The 19849-nt window shown below is 44.5% G+C and overlaps 1 protein-coding gene across 1 annotated transcript in view; it reads right to left on the bottom strand.

Annotated features, from left to right (window-relative positions):
• cyp39a1 (cytochrome P450, family 39, subfamily A, polypeptide 1) overlaps window positions 1–19849 on the bottom strand; it is a gene marked incomplete at both ends in the record, with an annotated part of 120186 nt that overhangs the window by 27397 nt on the left and 72940 nt on the right. The window contains 4 exons of the mRNA XM_084315447.1: window positions 5254–5387; window positions 7646–7736; window positions 8373–8468; window positions 9355–9448. Coding sequence (XP_084171573.1) covers window positions 5254–5387; window positions 7646–7736; window positions 8373–8468; window positions 9355–9448 — 415 coding nt within the window. The remainder of the gene's footprint in view (window positions 1–5253; window positions 5388–7645; window positions 7737–8372; window positions 8469–9354; window positions 9449–19849) is intronic.

Genomic DNA, 19849 nt, shown 5'->3' with positions numbered 1-19849 from the left:
AAAGGGACATACACTATATAAATACTGTAACAAAGGTAGCAGACAGGGGTAGGTGGAAGGTGCAATATGGTTGTACAAATAATCAAACATACAGTCAAACAGCTGTAGCTCCCCGCTGGGCAATGGCCAGGGGCATTTATTAAACAAAACAGAAAATTAAGAAACCAACAAAAATCATACTGGCTCCCAGTGAAGCACCTAACTGTCTTTGCTATAGTCCAGTCTTTAACTAGGCCGGGCCGCTGTCCGGCTTACCGGCTGTTTAACTCACAGTTTGCTTGTCTCCCAACAGCTCTCCCACTCTCCATTCCAAGACACCCTCTGATGTTCTTGGTCTGTCCTCTTTGAGAGGCATGCTGATTGCTAATTGAAAGACAGCTGTGTGTGGGTCTGCATGTGTGCAGCTGTCAGTCTTCTTCTCTCCATTGGGGGGAGCCAACAGGCAGGAACATAGCATCCATTGATCACCATTCCCCTCAGCCCCTTACATACCCCCCCTTCAGTCCCTGCTTGGAAGAGGCAAATAAAGTCCAGAGGGCATCTCTCCGGGACAGGGCATCTGCGTTCCCGTGTTTGGCTCCCGACCTGTGGATCACAAAGAAATCAAACTCTTGCAAGGAAAGAAACCATCTACGGACTCAAGCATTAGTCTCCTTCTTTTTGGACATCCAGACTAGGGGTGCATGGTCAGTTACGAGAGAGAAATGTCGGCCCACCAGATAATATCTGAGATGCTCCAGTGCCCACTTGATAGCCAGTCCTTCCTTCTCTACCGTGGCATATCCTTGCTCCCTTTGGTTCAGCTTCCTACTGATGTAGAGTACTGGATGTTCCTCACCTCGTATCTCTTGAGAGTACGGCTCCTACTCCCACCTCTGACGCATCTGTTTGCACGATCATCTCCTGCGTGAAATCCGGGGTGACCAGCACGGGCCGTGCACAAAGTGCCTCTCTGAGACCCTGGAACGCCTTCTCTGCCTCTTCCGTCCATTCCACCATGATGGGCTTGGTGGCTTTGGTTAGGTCTGTGAGGGGAGCAGCTATAGAGGAGTAGTTAGGGATGAAACGAGAGTAATAGGAGGTAAGTCCCAGGAAGGTCTTTACCTGTCTCTTAGTTGCTGGTCGGGGCCACTCCTCAATAGACTGAACCTTACGCTCCTGTAGTTTCACATTTCCTCGTCCGATGGTGAAACCCAGGTATTCAGCCTCCTCCAAAACAAGCTTGCACTTCTTTGGATTGGCTGTTAAACCTGCCTTGCGGAGAGCCTCCAATACCGCGGCAAGCCTGTCCAAGTGGCTCTCCCAGTCCTCACTGTGGATTACCACATCATCCAGATATGTAGCTGCATACTCACGGTAAGGTCTCAACACTTTGTCCATTAGCCTTTGGAAGGTGGCTGGGGCTCCATGCAGGCCAAAGGGCAACACTGTGTATTGGTACAGCCCTGTGGGGGTAGCAAACGCAGTCTTCTCCTTGGAGTCAGCTGCTAGAGGCACCTGCCAATACCCCTTGGTTAGATCCAGGGTGCTGATGTACCGGGCCTCCCCCAGCCGGTCAATCAGCTTGTCAACCCTAGGCATGGGATAGGCATCAAATCTAGACATTTCATTAAGCTTCCGAAAATCATTACAGAACCTTTTTGTGTTGTCTGGTGTAGGGACCAGGACGATCGGGCTAGCCCATTCACTATAGGACTCCTCTATGACGCCCAGTGTCAGCATCTTCTTGATCTCTTCTTCAATGATGACCCTCGTGGCTTCTGGGGTTCTGTAAGGCCGCATTTTCACCTTCCGACCCGGCTCTGTCTGGATGTGGTGTTCCACCAGGGTGGTCTGGCCTGGTACACTGGAGAACACACCTGAGGCTCTCCGCACCAATTCCTTCATCTGCTGCAGCTGCATTTTTGAGAGCCCTGGCCCATACGTCACCTCGACACCTTCATCCCTTGGTGAGGAGTAAGGGAGAAACACAAGATACCAGCACATCTCTGGCATACCACATCTTAAGCAGGTTGACATGATAGATTTGAATAGGCTTTCGGCGTCCTGGCTGGCGCACTTTGTAGTTAACCGGGCCTACCCTTTCGGCCACCTCATATGGTCCGTGCCAGGAGGCCAGAAACTTGTGGTCAGTGGTGGGTACCAGTACCAACACTTTGTCCCCAGGTTGGAACTCACGTGGCTGTGCACCCCTATTATAGACTCATCTTTGGGCTTCCTGGGCTTGTGACATATGTTCCCTTACCATTGGCCACAGTACCTTCATGCGGTCCCGCATCACCTCCACATGTTCCACCAGGCTGCGATGTGGGCTGGGCTGCTCCTCCCAGGCCTCTCTAGCCACATCAAGCAGGCCCCTTGGTTGCCTTCCATACAGGAGTTCAAATGGTGAGAATCCTGTAGATGCCTGTGGTACTTCTCTAATGGAAAACATGAGGTAAGGCAGCAACTGATCCCAGTCCCTGCCATCCTTATCAACCACTTTCCGGAGCATGGACTTCAGGGTCTTGTTAAATCTTTCGACCAAACCATCCGTTTGTGGGTGGTATACTGAAGTTCTTATTTGTTTTACCTTGAGGAGCAGACACATGTCCTTCATGATCCTAGACATAAAGGGGGTCCCTTGGTCCGTAAGTATCTCTCCGTGTATCGCAACTCTGCTGAACATCCTGTGCAATGCCCTTCGTTGTCATGTTCCGGAGGAGAATGGCCTCAGGATACCTGGTGGCATAGTCAAGGACAACAAGGATATATTGGTGTCCCCTTGCAGATTTCACTAGCGGTCCCACTAGGTCCATGGCAATCCTATCAAAGGGCACCTCAATAATCGGCAATGGTATCAGTGGATTTTTGAAGTGGGGTTTTGGTGCCATCTTTTGACATTCTGGGCATGTGCGACAGTAGTCTGTTACCGCTCTTACCACTCCTGGCCAATAGAACCGTCCCCTGATACGGTCTCTGGTCTTCTCGACCCCCAGATGGGCCCAGAGGACATGGCTGTGGGCCAGGTGTAAAACTGTGGACACATACTGTTTGGGCATCACTAGCAAACATCTTTTTTGACTGTCCACCATCTGAGCATAGTAGAGAAGTAGATTTTTTATCAGAAAATGGGGATATGAGAGTTTACTCACCCCGGGAGCCAGTTTCCCTTCTATCTCTTGCACATTGCTCCAAGCATGCAGCAGATTGGGATCCCCTAACTGGGCCGTACCAAACTGTCCTCTCAACCGGGGTAAGGGCTGGGCTCCCTGCTCGGCTTCCCCCGAGCTCACTTCATCTGGAAAGGAAAGCAAATTGGTTCTCCAACTCCTCTTCTGAGCTGGGCCCTGTGGAGCTCTGGTCATCGTTCTCCGGAGCAACACACACCAGCTTGGAGGCCTCTCCTCCTGGGGAATACACCTTTGGGGAAGTTAGTACACGTTTGCGTCCTTTTGAGGTTACATTACATTGAGTATATTGAGCTCTCTCGCTCACCTTTTTCCTCCGGTATAGTTTCTCATAGAGGGGGCAGTCTCGGCCAACCAGCACCGGGACGGGGAGACGGGGAACCACTCCCACCTTCAGTTCACAGGTACCCTGAGGTGTGGTGAGCTGAACCTTACCCACAGGATATTCCCTGGTATCCCCATGAACACAGGACACAGGTATCGACTCACCAGATTCCAGCTGGTCAAGGAGATGGGGTTGGACCAGTGAGACTGAACTACCTGAATCCACCAGTGCTCCTGCATCCTTTCCATTTATTTTTACCGGCACCATGTGGGGAGGGGAGCATTCGGTGGCCCAACAGGAGTCCAGTAGGTGGCAAGGCCTCCCTGAGCCTCCACCGGTGTCCCACCTCTCCACACTCAAAGCACCTCCTCCTATCCCCAAGCACTGGGAACCGTCTGCGTCTCAGCACCTGGTCTTCTCACTCTGGTTTTTTTCCCCACACTCTGGCCTTCTCTGGGACTTTCCTGTTTTTCCCAGCCTCTGGTCGCTCAGTCCTTCCTGACTTTAGCAGTTCAATTGTGACCTGGTGGCTTTCAACAAGATTGACCAGATCATCAATCCCGGTCGGGTTACCATGGCTCACCATTTTCTTGGCATCATAGGGTAATGTACGGATACATTTTTCCATAACCACTCTCTCCAACACACTCACCCCCTGTGGGTCATTAGTCAGCCAGGATTTGCCCAAACAAGCTAGGTCATACAACTGGGCTCTGGCAGACATCTCTGGAGTGTATTTCCACTCATGAAATGTTTTAGCTCGAGCATGCAGGCTGTAACCATACCTAGCCAAAGTCTCTTTTTTTAGATGGGTATATACCTTAGCTTGTTCAGGGGAGAGGTCAAGATAGGCATGCTGCGCAGGCCCGGTGAGAAAAGGTACAATGAGATCTGCCCAGGTGTCCTCAGCCCACTTCTCCCTGGTGGCTGTTCGTTCAAATGCCAGAAAATAGGCTTCCACATCATAATTTTCCGTCATCTTGGGGATAAATCTGCTCGGGTTGGGTTGACCCCCAGCTCCACTGTGATGGGTAGGGCCTGGCGCCGTACCTTTCTTCATCTCTGCATATATGAGAGCATTCTGCTGCCTTTGTTCTGCCAGGAGCTCCCGGTGCATAGTCTTCTGCTCCTCATTGTCCTTTAACAGCTGCATCACCAGGTTCTCCATGCTGCTCCTAACAGTGTTTGATTATTGTACAAACAAATTGCAGTGCCCGCATTCTCCACCATTGTAACAAAGGTAGCAGACAGGGGTAGGTGGAAGGTGCAATATGGTTGTACAAATAATCAAACACACAGTCAAACAGCTTTAGCTCCCCGCTGGGCAATGGCATTTATTTAAACAAAACAGAAAATTAAGAAACCAACAAAAATCATACTGGCTCCCAGTGAAGCACCTAACTGTCTTTGCTATAGTCCAGTCTTTAACTAGGCCGGGCCGCTGTCCGGCTTACCGGCTGTTTAACTCACAACAGCTCCCAACAGCTCTCCCACTCTCCCTTCCAAGACACCCTCTGATGTTCTTGGTCTGTCCTCTTTGAGAGGCATGCTGATTGCTAATTGAAAGACAGCTGTGTGTGGGTCTGCATGTGTGCAGCTGTCAGTCTTCTTCTCTCCATTGGGGGGAGCCAACAGGCAGGAACATAGCATCCATTGATCACCATTCCCCTCAGCCCCTTACAATACATTCACACACACACACACACAGACACACACACACACACACAGACACACACACACACACACACACACACTGACCTGCAGGCGCAGTGGCCGCACCACCCTGCGCGTGACGGCCCCCGGGGCGCGGAGGCGGATGGCCTCCAGGATGCACCACTTCACGTAGGGCATCTGCTGCAGGTCGTCCAGGGTCAGGCTGGTGCTGCCGGGGTCTACACACACAAGATACACACACACACACACACACAATATATACACACAATATATACACACACAATATATACACACACAATATATACACACGCACACACACACACAAGATACACACACATACAATATATACACACGCACACACAACATACACACAATATATAAACACACAACATACACACACATTATATACACACACAATATATACACAGGCACACACAATATATACACACACACAAGATACACACGCACACACACACAATATATATACACGCACACACAACATACACACACACAATATATACACACACACAAGGTACACACACACAGGATACACACACACACACAATATATACACGCACACACAACATACACACACACACACACAATATATACACACGCACACACAATATATACACACACACAAGATACACACACACACACACACAAGATACACACACACAAAATACACACACACACAAGATACACACACACACAAGACACACACACAAGATACACACACACACACACAATATACACGCACACACACAAGATACACACACACACAAGATACACACACACAATATACATACACAAGATACACACACACACCCACAATACACACAATATACACAAGATACACACACACAGGATACACACACAAGATACACACACACAAGATACACACACAAGATACACACACACAATATACACGCACACCCAAGATACACACACACACAATATACACACACACAATATACACATGTACACACACAAGATACACACACACACAAAATACACACACACACAAGATACACACACACACAATATACACGCATACACACACACACACACAAAATACACACACACACAGACACACATACACACACACACACAATCACACATATTTTAGCACATGACAATCCTTACTAATCCTACTAATTAATCCTTAATCCTTCGTAAAAGTAAGTCAATGGCCCCCGAAAGCTGTTCACTAAAAATGCAATGAAGGTGCAGATAGCGCTCTGTGCGTTTGCTTTTATAAGTTGAGACATTTGTGAAATGGAGGTGTATTTGATTTGTATCACAGGCCAGTTAAATTGCCGCTAGGAGGGGCAGCAGAACAAGATGAATTGATAAGCAGAATGATCTACTGTACAGTATCTTCAAACATAAACATATTGATAAGCAGAATGATCTACAGTATTATCTTCAAACATAAACACATTGATAAACAGTATTATCTATTATCTTCAAACACAAACACATTGATAAGCAGAATGATCTACAGTATGATCTACAGTATGATCTTCAAACATAAACACATTGATAAGCAGTATGATCTACAGTATGATCTTCAAACAAACACATTGGTAAACAGTATTATCTATTATCTTCAAACACAAACACATTGATAAGCAGAATTATCTACAGTATGATCTACAGTATGATCTTCAAAAATAAACACATTGATAGCCACCAACAAATGTATGAATGAATACATACATTCAGAATTTGAATCTGAATCCATCACACTCATAATGGTTCCACACAGTCACACTGCCCATAGAGCTGCCCAGCCACAGTCTGACACGGTTGACCACTAGGAGCTGACCAGTACAACCACAGTCTGACACTGTTGACCACTAGGAGCTGACCAGTACAACCACAGTCTGACACTGTTGACCACTAGGAGCTGCCCAGTACAACCACAGTGACACGGTTGACCACTAGGAGCTGCCCAGTACAACCACAGTCTGACTCTGTTGACCACTAGGAGCTGCCCAGTACAACCACAGTCTGACATGGTTGACCACTATGAGCTGCCCAGTACAACCACAGTGACACTGACACGGAACGGCTCCAATCCAGCTATTTGGATTAAGGGCGAGATAAGCTACAATTGCTTTTTCGAGCAACACCTGACATAAAACAACAACAACAAACAACCATACAGGACAGTAAATGAACATAGACAAAAAGATAAAAAGATAAAAAGAGCAAGCAGCAGCCCGGGAGAGCAAATGCTTAACCTGAATATATTTTTTTATTTAAATAATTGTATGTGAGTGAGGCCTTGAATAATTGCAGTCAACTACTGACACCTGCTGGTTACATCTGGTATAGATCTGACCTGGATCCATGCTACTCTGCCTTGACTATTAGTCGTTTAAAATCCATACAAGTATGAAGTAAAAGGCCAATGTAAACAACATGATAGTTAATGGGGTGAAACAGGAGTCCACTATATTTACTGTACCATGGTGTCTGAGTGCTGCTCTGATCTCCTCCATGGCCTTCTCATACGTCTTAGGCTTGTCCAACATGAAGGCTATGGCCCAGAATGTGATCTGAGAACCAAACAGAACAGAACAGAGTAGAGTAGAGTAGAGTAGAGTAGAGTAGAGTAGAGTAGAGTAGAGTAGAGTAGAGTAGAGTAGAGTAGAGTAGAGTAGAGTAGAGTAGAGTAGAGTAGAGTAGAACAGAGCAGAACAGAGTAGAGTAGAGTAGAGTAGAGTAGAGTAGAGTAGAGTAGAGTAGAGTAGAGTAGAGTAGAGTAGAGTAGAGTAGAGTAGAACAGAACAGAACAGAATAGAATAGAATAGAATAGAACAGAGTAGAGCAGAACAGAAACAGAACAGAACAGAGTAGAACAGAACAGAACAAAGTAGAGCAGAACAGAACAGAACAGAAAAGAACAACAGAACAGAACAGAAACAGAGCAGAACAGAACAGAAACAGAGCAGAACATCTTGTTATAGAAATTTTTGAACTTGACAGCATAAACATTCTAATGGACCCAACTCAAATGTATTTCCTGTTGTAGTGCTAATACAGTAGCTGACACTATTCCTGTCTCCCAACCAGCCTCAAGAACCACAAGCGACAAGAGTCAATCAAAGGAATTCAATGAGAAAAACTGACAGCATAGAATAACGTCCTGATGTGAAATATTTTATATTTCAACTATAAGAACATTGACTCACCGGTATGGCATTAGCCAGCGAAGCCCACAACATCAGTAAACCATAGTTGGGCAAGAACTTATCTGTTATGGTGGTGACCAGGTGCTGTAGTAATGTCTGCAGACGAAGAGACACGATTTGGCATTTATTTATTTAATTTATTTATCTAACTTTATTTATTTAACCAGTCTTTAACCAAGCAACACATTCTTACAATAATGGCCTGGCCAAGGGGCAAAATAAAAAAAAACAATTAAAGACATTAAAAACATGTTTAAAAACACACCACAGACATTAGAGATAAATGAGACAGTAAGTTTTGCATCAAATGTAACCAGAGCAGAGGTCTGTGATAATGTCCATGACCAGAGACTTAGAAACAGGGACTGATACAAGACTGTCTCGTCTCAAGGTCTGGCATCTTATCAATAAGCTGTCAGATATGGATGATAAAAGTGTGATCAAATAAGAAACAAAGACCATCTGTCTCAGCTACTGAGGGCTTTGTCTGGTCTGGTCTGGTCTGGCCTAGTCTGGTCTGGTCTGGTCTGGTCTGGGTGCTCGTTTTCAATGTGTCATCCGCTACAAAGACTTCTCATCAATCAGATGCCTTTATGAGGATGATACTCAGGGATTGCAGGGAGTCAGAGAGGGATAGAGTCTGCACAGAGGTGAGCAGAGAAGTCTGTCTGTTCTACAGAAATCAACTTTAGTATCTTTGGGTTGAATTGGATTCACTGAAACCAAGCCTCCCATCTAGCAGCTCATACTCTATTATTAAAATAATTGTACACAGCTAAAATGGACTTCACATTACGATCCGTAATAGTGAGGACCGCTTTGACTCCATTACCATTAAATGATGTGCTCATTCCATGAAATTGAACTTGGTTTTTCGTCTACATGGTTCTCATTCCAAATTCTTCTCATGTCTTACTGATATAACCTGTAAAACAACACATGGCTGACTTAAAATAAAGCCAGGTCTGAAGCCAGGCCTTACCGTGAAGCCATTCCCAGTGTAGGTGCTGTCCTCTGCCTTGATTATCATGTTACCCAGAAGAGACAGCAGCCAGCGTTTAGAACTGGACCACTCCCTGGAGGAGAGGGGAGAAGAGGAGAGGAGAGGAGATGAGAGGAGAGGAGGGGAGGAGATGTGAGGAGAGGAGGAGGTGAGAGGAGGAGGTGAGAGGAGGGGAGAGGAGAAGAGGAGAGGGGAGAAGAGGAGAGGAGAGAAGAGGAGGAGATGTGAGGAGAGGAGGAGATGAGAGGAGGGGAGAGGAGGAGATGTGAGGAGAGGAGGAGGTGAGAGGAGGAGGTGAGAGGAGGGGAGAGGAGAAGAGGAGAGGGGAGAAGAGGAGAGGAGAGAAGAGGAGGAGATGTGAGGAGAGGAGGAGATGAGAGGAGGGGAGAGGAGAGGAGAGGAGAGGAGAGGAGAGGGGAGAAGAGGAGAGGAGAGGAGGAGATGAGAGGAGGGGAGAGGAGAGGAGAGGAAAGGAGGAGAGGAGAGGGGAGAAGAGGAGAGGAGAGGAGAGGAGAGGAGAGGAGAGGAGAGGAGGAGATGAGAGGAGAGAGATGCAAACAATAAACTCATTTTAAAGGGGAACTATTTTACTATTTCTTTCACTATTTGGGCACTTTTACACAATTCCTGTGAGTCTATGGAACACCTCTGTAATATATATATTTTTTTTATTCATTGTTTTGTATTTCTAATCAAGTCCTCAAAAACAGCATTTTTCTACCTCAAGATTTCGAGCTGTTTTGCAGCCGCAGCTACAGGTGCCACCTAAACCACTGTGTGGCTTTACATCCGCCTGAACATTAACATGCAGCAGTGACTATATGACATCACATATAGGCACATTTTCAAACGACTCAGTTCAGTGAGGGTGAATATTGTGAGAGGAGAATTGGAAGAATGCGCCAATATGAGAATTTTGAGACATAGATCATATTAATATAAGTTCACATAGCTAGGAAACAATGCTAAACACTCAAAAAGGCCATTTATAAGATAGTTCCCCTTTAAACATTTCATGTGTGCAAAATGTCATTCTATTCAGAGTCAGACTTTCCTAACCCTAACCCTTTGAGGTGGCTGTGTGGCCCATATTTAAAACCCTTCAGGCAAATTCATTAAACCAGGCCTCATGCCAATCCTGTTGTTTGGTAGAGCTTCGCCATGCTGCACCTCTTGGGTTCCGGAAGAGTTTTCTCTTTGGCCATAACCTCTGGTGAAAATTAAAGTTAGCCATAATCATTTTTACTAAACCCTGTGGTTCTCCAAGATTGTGGAATAGTTGTATATTTATTTTATGCTTGAATAAAACTAAATAAAGATAAGGAATACAAAAAAGCAACAAACTTGCTCCCCTCCTGCACTTTAAAGCCAGATGACATCGCTCCCCTCCTGCACTTTAAAGCCAGATGACATCGCTCCCCTCCTGCACTTTAAAGCCAGATGACATCGCTCCCCTCCTGCACTTTAAAGCCAGATGACATCGCTCCCCTCCTGCACTTTAAAGCCAGATGACATCGCTCCCCTCCTGCACTTTAAAGCCAGATGACATCGCTCCCCTCCTGCACTTCACTAAAGACAGCTGACATTGTAGTGGATCTTGTTTAATTTGATCTTGCTCTCTAATAAATAATTAAACCAGGTTGTCAGTCAGGAAGATGCCACACCTGCGCTACAGCGTACTGTATGTCAAACGGTTATTTAGGAGGAATACAGAGTAGACAGAGGAGTCTCATAATCAGTAGAGTAGGGATGCACAATAATTATCGGGCCGATATCATCAATTATGACGTCATCCCGATAAACCCAAGTCAAGTCAAGTCAAGAGTTTTATTTGTCACGGCATACAAGTATACAATGAAATGCGGGGGATCTTGCCAGCAACAATGTGCATAATACAATAGTAATATATAATAGAATCCAATAGAACGACATTGTGCAATAAAACAAGTAAACAAAGTAGGGCATATCGGTATATGTACATGAGTTATTTACAGAGCATGGTAGGACATGCTAGCTCCTGTGGTAGTGCAATACACTGTTAGCTACGGATGAGGCACTGGGTCTTTATGTACACTGCTATACAATGCTATATTATACAATCTCAAGTTATACTATACTATTCTTAAGTGTCCTTTCCTTTTGTAAAGTGACCATAAGTGTGAGCGTGTGCAGCATGAGTGTGTGTTTGCTCATGTTAAAGTGGCTGCTAGTGTGTGAGCGTATGTGTGCTTGTGTGTGGAGAGTTCAGTGTTCAAGGCTCTGATGGCCTGGGGGAAGAAGCTGAGCCGAAGTCTCTCTGTCCTAGTAGTTGGTGTTCGCAGGCGTCTGCCTGACCGCAGCAGCATGAACATTCATTATTCTGCAGGCTCTGGATTTGCACCTCTTGTTGTATAGAACCTGCAGGGGTGGTAGTGCAATACCCGTGGTCCACTCGGCTGAGCGCACTACTCTCTGTAGGGCCTTCTTGTCCTGTGCCGTGCTATCCGATAACCCGATAACATTATTGACAGTTCCGATAATATATAATAAATTTTTTGGTTAAAAGAAATCCGGTGTGGGTGGATTGGGATGAAGGGCATTTGTTTTTACTCTAGGCTCCTCCCGTTTTGCCAGTACTGTGGTACGACTGATAGCGTGTGGTTTAGGAAGAGGGAGTTTTTCACAAATCCAGCGCTCCCTTTCTCATGCCTGGCTGTGACGTAGCCACCTAACTTTCAGAAGCAGCACAACAAATATGGCGTCGTCGGTAGTGTGGGACTTTTCAAAGTTTCAGAGGAAAACAGTTCGCTTGCTATTTGTAACAAATGCAGAAGTTCCACGAGGAGGGAAAGGGGCAAAAAGCTATAACACATCCAACCTAATAATAAGTCCCCTGAAACATCACCACCGCTACGATGGTGTATTCAAATCCGACGACGGCGCGCAAGCAGCTAAAGGCTAAGCTGCTGTGAATCCAAAGCCAGCTGCAAAGGAACCGGCGTGGCGTGTACCTATTGACGAAGCGTTTGCAAAATTAAAGACGTTTGACAGAGATGATTTGTTTGATTTATTTAATTCTTTTTGAGGCGTGCTGTCCTATAAATGCCAAGTAATAGTTGTTTCATGCACCAAGACCACAACAGTCTCCTCTCCTATAGCGTCAAATGTTTTATCTGCTGACAAAGCACAATACCTGTTGGTTTTTAGTTCACTCATTGTTCAGGGAAACACATTGTTAATGACATTGACGGATTGTGAATTTTGTGATTGACTCAAATTATATTTATTTGGAAAAATAAATATAGTCACTTTATTTGAAGAGTCAAAACTGTTCTCTTGGCTTTGTTTTGTTCATAGTAGAAACGCTCATGCCATGATAAATCTGGTTAGGTCAAAACTACAGGAATATACATTAAAAAATAATTATAATACAATAAATATATATATTATCGGTTATCGGTATCGACCTTGAGCAGAAAGTTATCGGTATCGATATCGGGGTCAAAAAATCAATATCGTGCACCCCTAGTAGAGAGTAGACAGAGGAGTCTCATAACCAGTAGAGAGTAGACAGAGGAGTCTCATAACGAGTAGAGAGTAGACAGAGGAGTCTCATAATCAGTAGAGAGTAGACAGAGGAGTCTCATAATCAGTAGAGAGTAGACAGAGGAGTCTCATAACGAGGAGAGAGTAGACAGATGAGTCTCATAATCAGTAGAGAGTAGACAGAAGAGTCTCATAACGAGTAGAGAGTAGACAGAGGAGTCTCATAATCAGTAGAGAGTAGACAGAGGAGTCTCATAATCAGTAGAGAGTAGACAGAGGAGTCTCATAATCAGTAGAGAGTAGACAGAGGAGTCTCATAATCAGTAGAGAGTAGACAGAGGAGTCTCATAATCAGTAGAGAGTAGACAGAGGAGACTCATAACGAGTAGAGAGTAGACAGAGGAGTCTCATAACGAGTAGAGAGTAGACAGAGGAGTCTCATAACGAGGAGAGAGTAGACAGAGGAGTCTCATAATCAGTAGAGAGTAGACAGAGGAGTCTCATAACGAGGAGAGAGTAGACAGAGGAGTCTCATAATCAGTAGAGAGTAGACAGAGGAGTCTCATAATCAGTAGAGAGTAGACAGAGGAGTCTCATAATCAGTAGAGAGTAGACAGAGGAGTCTCATAACGAGTAGAGAGTAGACAGAGGAGTCTCATAATCAGTAGAGAGTAGACAGAGGAGTCTCATAACGAGGAGAGAGTAGACAGAGGCGTCTCATAACGAGGAGAGAGTAGACAGAGGAGTCTCATAATCAGTAGAGAGTAGACAGAGGAGTCTCATAATCAGTAGAGAGTAGACAGAGGAGTCTCATAATCAGTAGAGAGTAGACAGAGGAGTCTCATAATCAGTAGAGAGTAGACAGAGGAGTCTCATAATCAGTAGAGAGTAGACAGAGGAGTCTCATAATCAGTAGAGAGTAGACAGAGGAGACTCATAACGAGTAGAGAGTAGACAGAGGAGTCTCATAACGAGTAGAGAGTAGACAGAGGAGTCTCATAACGAGGAGAGAGTAGACAGAGGAGTCTCATAATCAGTAGAGAGTAGACAGAGGAGTCTCATAACGAGGAGAGAGTAGACAGAGGAGTCTCATAATCAGTAGAGAGTAGACAGAGGAGTCTCATAATCAGTAGAGAGTAGACAGAGGAGTCTCATAATCAGTAGAGAGTAGACAGAGGAGTCTCATAACGAGTAGAGAGTAGACAGAGGAGTCTCATAATCAGTAGAGAGTAGACAGAGGAGTCTCATAACGAGGAGAGAGTAGACAGAGGAGTCTCATAACGAGGAGAGAGTAGACAGAGGAGTCTCATAATCAGTAGAGAGTAGACAGAGGAGTCTCATAATCAGTAGAGAGTAGACAGGAGTCTCATAATCAGTAGAGAGTAGACAGCGGAGTCTCATAATCAGTAGAGAGTAGACAGAGGAGTCTCATAATCAGTAGAGAGTAGACAGAGGAGTCTCATAATGAGGAGAGAGTAGACAGAGGAGTCTCATAATCAGTAGAAAGAGGAGTCTCATAATACTCTCAGTCCAAGTTAGGGTTGGGTGATTGGATGAATAGGTCTACATCAGGGCGTGGCTATATGGACTGAATTTGTCAATTTAAATACCTTGAAGTAATTTAAAGGAACATGCCAACATTATGGGAAATGCGTTTACGGTCTTCTCCAGAGTCACCAATTTCCTCTCTGTGCGTTCAGTAGAAAGCTATCCTGCTGCAAGATGGATATGGCTTAAAACTCTGGGAGAGGTGTTTTTACCAACAGCTAGGCTAGTGGTCGATATCCTCTTCCATTCATTGGTGCTAAACGAGGCTAGCTTGCAGACACATTTCCCATAATGTCGGCGTGCCCTTTTAATAAAAATAAAAAGGCTCCCTCCTTGCAAATGTAAAAGCTGCATTCTCAAGTCGTCATGACTAGCCCCTTCCCCCTTAGAGTAAAAGGAAGTTGCCCACGCATACATACTGTCAGAGATATTTGACTGTGCTTCAATATGCACTCTATCCAGTATTATAAGAACAACAAGACAAGATGGATTCTTATTACAAGTTCTGCAGACAGGGAGTGGTTCCTCAGAACACACTGAGGAGCACTTCCCATTTACAACAGTTTTATTGAGAGGGAGAGGGACAGAGACGAAAGAGGAACATCATGTGATCATCAGGCGAACATACAATTAATTCTCTGAGACATGCCACCTTCCGCTGACCTTCTGCTGAATATACACATGTCTTTCAAGAGAGGAACCTCCTGTTACAGTGGTTTCATTTAAGAGAGTGGTTTATAGGAAATGGCCCCCTGAAAGAGGCCCAGTGTGACTTCCTGCTTTAGCAGAGGGGCCAAGCAGAAGCATTTGTCTCGTCTCATACTAGACACACATAATGACTTTTCTTGATCTTATCAAACCTTATCAAACCTTAATTATTCAGACATTTGTTGATAACAGAATACAAAGATCTAGTAATATCTTTAACATTTCCCTCCTGTTTATCACAAATGGATGATAACACTGTATTTTTTCCATCAGTTACCTACATCATGATTGTGGCAATACTCTGTAATTGCCGACCATTCCAGAAAACATCTTTCTCATCATGTTTTTTATCAGAGGGAGAACGCATGCAGTAATTACACATAGGATTATCATCTTTTATCAACAGTGCCTGCTTTTCTTCAAGAATGTCATTTTTATAGCACAGTTTCATCTACATTATACTCCGTGGTTCATCTGGATCAGAGTAGGTAAACAGTGGCATGAAGATATGCAACATCAATGATATGAACAAAAACGCACATATAACCATTATTGTGAGACCAGTTATCACAATCAGAACCTGCTCCATTTCTATATTTGTATAGGATTAGTTGTTTTCTTCACCAGGGTTGAGACGGTCAGTTCCTATCGAACTAACCCCCTTTGTAGCTGGACTTCCTCCGTATACGTCGAGATTTTGGCAGGAATTCAAGCTTTTATATTGTTATTGCGTGGATCCGTCCTTCTACTTCCACTGAGGTAGGCGTGGTTAACAGTACTTGGAATGGGCCACTGAGGTAGGTGTGGTTAACAGCACGTGATATGGTCCGTCCCAGCGTGATGTTGCCCAGCTGGCTCTCCGGAATCACTTTCACCAGCACCTGGTCGTCTGGTTTCTGACCTGTGGAGGAGATAAAACTCAGGCAGATCATTTGTTTCTTGATCGTCTTGTTTTTCAAGCATTCTTTCACATGGCTTCAGACTTTCTGCTGTGGGTGTATTAAATTCAAGCAGTCTGGTCATGTTCTTCCTGTTTTCCTCTGTATATTTTCTCAGTCTTTGTTTCAGAGTATCATTTGTGCGTTTCCACCAACCCAGCACTTTTGGGGGCAATAGACACAGTGGTTTCAGTTTTTTAATTCAGTACCAAGCGTTCGGACGCACTGGGTGATAATCTTATTCATCACACTATTCACACACTGTTCTGTTGCCGGACCTTATTATGGTCGGTACGTCACGAGTTGCGACAATCTCTTTGTCCCAGTATGTTTGCTACTGTAAGTGCTGTTAACTCCTTTGTTGGAATTATTTCTACTCATTTAGAACATGCATCAATTATTATCAAGCAGTATCTTAGCTTCCCTTCCTTGTGAGTTATCTTTACACCAGATTTACACATTTTTTTTTTATAGTTTTGGTACTTGGGAGCATAGATAGAACATCATCACAATATCATTTATCACAACATCATTTGTGATTCCATATGCTTTCAATGCTTTCATCATTATCCCTCCTGTTGAACCATGGTTACGCCCATGGTTCAATATATATATTTTGTTCTATATATAGATTTAGGTGAAACCCAGTTTCTCCTGTATAGTGAGTTTGGGTGGGTATTTTTTATGTCTATTAGGATATCACAATCGATGGCCGTTTTTAATGACGTATCAATTAAGAAAGCGTCATGTCTCTTTGGGGTTTTCTTTTCCCAAGGCTGCTAATTGCCATTTTGTCTGTACAATTGTTTCCAACGGTGTCCGTCTTGTGTGCGGCACATTTACATAATGCGAGTGAATTTGGTACCGAGACCAGCGGTGCGTTTCTGATATCAACTGTGATTGCACGCACGCTAATGGCGCCATGTGCACGCGCTCTCCCGGCACGTGCGCGCTCCCCTCGCTTGAGCACAGACTAAACACAATGCCTAATTGCCTCGACGACTGGAATGTAGCATATATCATTCACAAGTTAGGTGTGAATGTATCTGAGAATGTATTTAAAGTATTTAAACACACCGGACGATTGGCGCTATTTGATATGCAAAGTAGCCCAGGTGGGTACTTATAGCGAATTAGCGAGTGCAGCACATTCCTGTCACATCTCGTCCCATGAGCAACGCATGTCTGCATGAGACCACATCTAAAAGTTGTTTCAGTATACAAGTTAATCTTTTTACCATCTGCTCCTTTGCTTGCTCCACTAATAATAATAATAATAATTCGAGCAGGTGTGGAGATCATTTTCCTCCTATGAGCAGTGTCTCCATTGTTGTTACTGCGAATCTCGTATGTGTTTTGCCATACTGATCTTTTAGGCGATGAGCCATCTAAAAACGTCATGCATGTCTTGTCTGGGTTATGTCGCCTGGTCTGCTTCATGAATGCTACAATGTGGTGAGTCAGCCTCTGCTGGAGTCTAGATTGTTCCTGGATTCAACATGGTGCATCGTTATTAACGCCTGCAGGGGGGGGTGTGACTCTAGACTATTCAGGGATCCAAAGTCTGCAATAGTTGCACTTGGTTGGTGCCTGTGCAATTGCCAACTTCCTGTTTTCATGCAGTCCTTTTCCCTGCCGTGAAATCTGATGACCCAGTTTGTAATTTCCTGTCTTTGCTACATGCTGTAGGACTTCTAGTGTTGTACTTTAAGCATTGGTCAGCTGTGTTTGATCCTATGAGGATATCGTCCACGTAAATTAAACTTTTTGCTATGTTCTTTTAGGAATATATGTAGACATACATTTCTGTATGTTTTCTGAAAACATTGAAGGACCCTCACTGTACCCTTGTGGTAAGCGAGTGTAGGTGTATTTTACTCCTTCAAACGTAAATCTAAACCAATGTTGAACGTCTGGGTGTACTGGTATTTGAGAAAAATGCATTTACTCAAATCTATGACTGAAAACTGAAAACCTGAAAACCTCTCTCTGTGGTTCTAAACTGTTCAACAACGCTTTATATATTTATATGTATAGATCAACTATAGTCCGGAAGACAACGGCTGCATATGTCCGCTGTGCTTGTCCATTAATGTCACAGAACCCTGAGCTCCAACCCATCTCTAGACTCCTCCCCCTGGGTCTGGTCTCTCTGTAAGGGAGCCCGTGGTTCAGTCGAGGTTTCTCATCGCGTGGGGCACATCCCCATTTCTCTCAGTCTTCTGCTCCACTCTCCCCGCCACCCTGCCTTGGCTGCGTCTGCTTGTCTTTGCCTCATCTAATCATTTCTGTGCAATAAAATTTTGCTCTGTGTAATTGATCTCACTTTAGTGGAGGTAGTGATTATGATTTTCATATTTAGCTCGTCCACCGCTTTCTTGCCACTTTCTGTTGTACAGTGGCCTTTTAGATTATGTTTCTCCTTTCACTAAACTATATGTTTTATATTTTTCCTCACTTTTGCCACATGTATCTCTCGTCTTTTGTGAGAACTTTACTCTAAATGCCTTGCCTCTATATTATAACGGACGTGGTTTCTAACCTTATAAGACGACTCTCCTATCTATATATATACATATATACATACACATACATAAGCAGGCCGGTAGTTCTTAATGCAAGTCTTTATTCATAGTTCTCCATTTATAGGCTGCAGTATTAGACTCGTTGCTACCATTTCCTATGTCCAGAGAGAGCGTGCACGTTGGGTGCTCCACCCGCTTATACCTCCCCAGGTCAGCCCGTGCACTCCCGACTCCGTCATCCCGCGGCCGGCGCGTCCACCAGCCCCGGGATGGTGGAGTGTTGAGTGATTGCTGACGGGACCAACCCGACCCCAATCCCAGGGTCGCTTAATATAGTTTTTTCTTTTTCTTTGGGGGGAGGATTCATCGACTACTGTCGGCTGTTGGTTCATTTATTTATTTATGATTCACAGGTCACGCCGTGTCATGCGCAAGAGGGAGTCACATGATAGCCTGCTGGTTTCTAAACCAGTCTCTGTCTCTTGACAGTAGTGTATATATTTAAGGTCCTCATTGGCCTCCATAAAATTTCCCAATGACCCCCACTCCGGTACCACTGCCTCATCCGGAGGCAGACCGACCACCTCACGCTCTGTGTCACTAAGCTGCGGGATGTCTTCATCATTTTCATGATGCATTTCGGCTTGGCACAAAGCTGACATAATCATTTCCGACACTTCCCATTCTTCTTCATCACTATCTTGAAAATCGCTGTTACCGGTCATAGATAACTCATGTTGTAGGTATTCGTTCAATTTCCTCAACTCTTCCTCCGCCTCTGTGTAACCTGACTTCAGTACTTGTTCACCACTGGGGGAACAGCCGGGTACGTTTGTTCCACCACAGCACATTTCACACTTCATGTCTTGTGTTGCTGGTGTAGTTTGATTACTGTTCATCTTTTCAGTCGTTCAATATTATTTACTCATGTATATTGTCAGAGATACCTTTTTTCAGTTTAGCAAACCCAGTAGAAACCTCATGAATGACTCCAGTGGTCAATTGGAAACTGTGAGAGACAAGCTTCTACAGGTCTCCACTCGGAGGCGCCGCGGTCTCTCTCGAGGTGTCTATGATTCACACAGTTGTTCCAATCTTTTAATTCATGAGGTTAATTACCTTCGCCAACTTCTAGTATCTCTTAGAATTATACCATATATTTATCTGATTCACACGTGTACACAACAAATATTCACACACTTACTCAAACATCACTATTTCCCAGAAATA

The sequence above is a fragment of the Notolepis coatsorum genome, assembly GCF_963971535.1.
Source record: "Notolepis coatsorum genome assembly, chromosome: 5".
Classification (NCBI taxonomy): domain Eukaryota; kingdom Metazoa; phylum Chordata; class Actinopteri; order Aulopiformes; family Paralepididae; genus Notolepis; species Notolepis coatsorum.
This window is presented reverse-complemented; position numbering and strand designations above follow the sequence as displayed.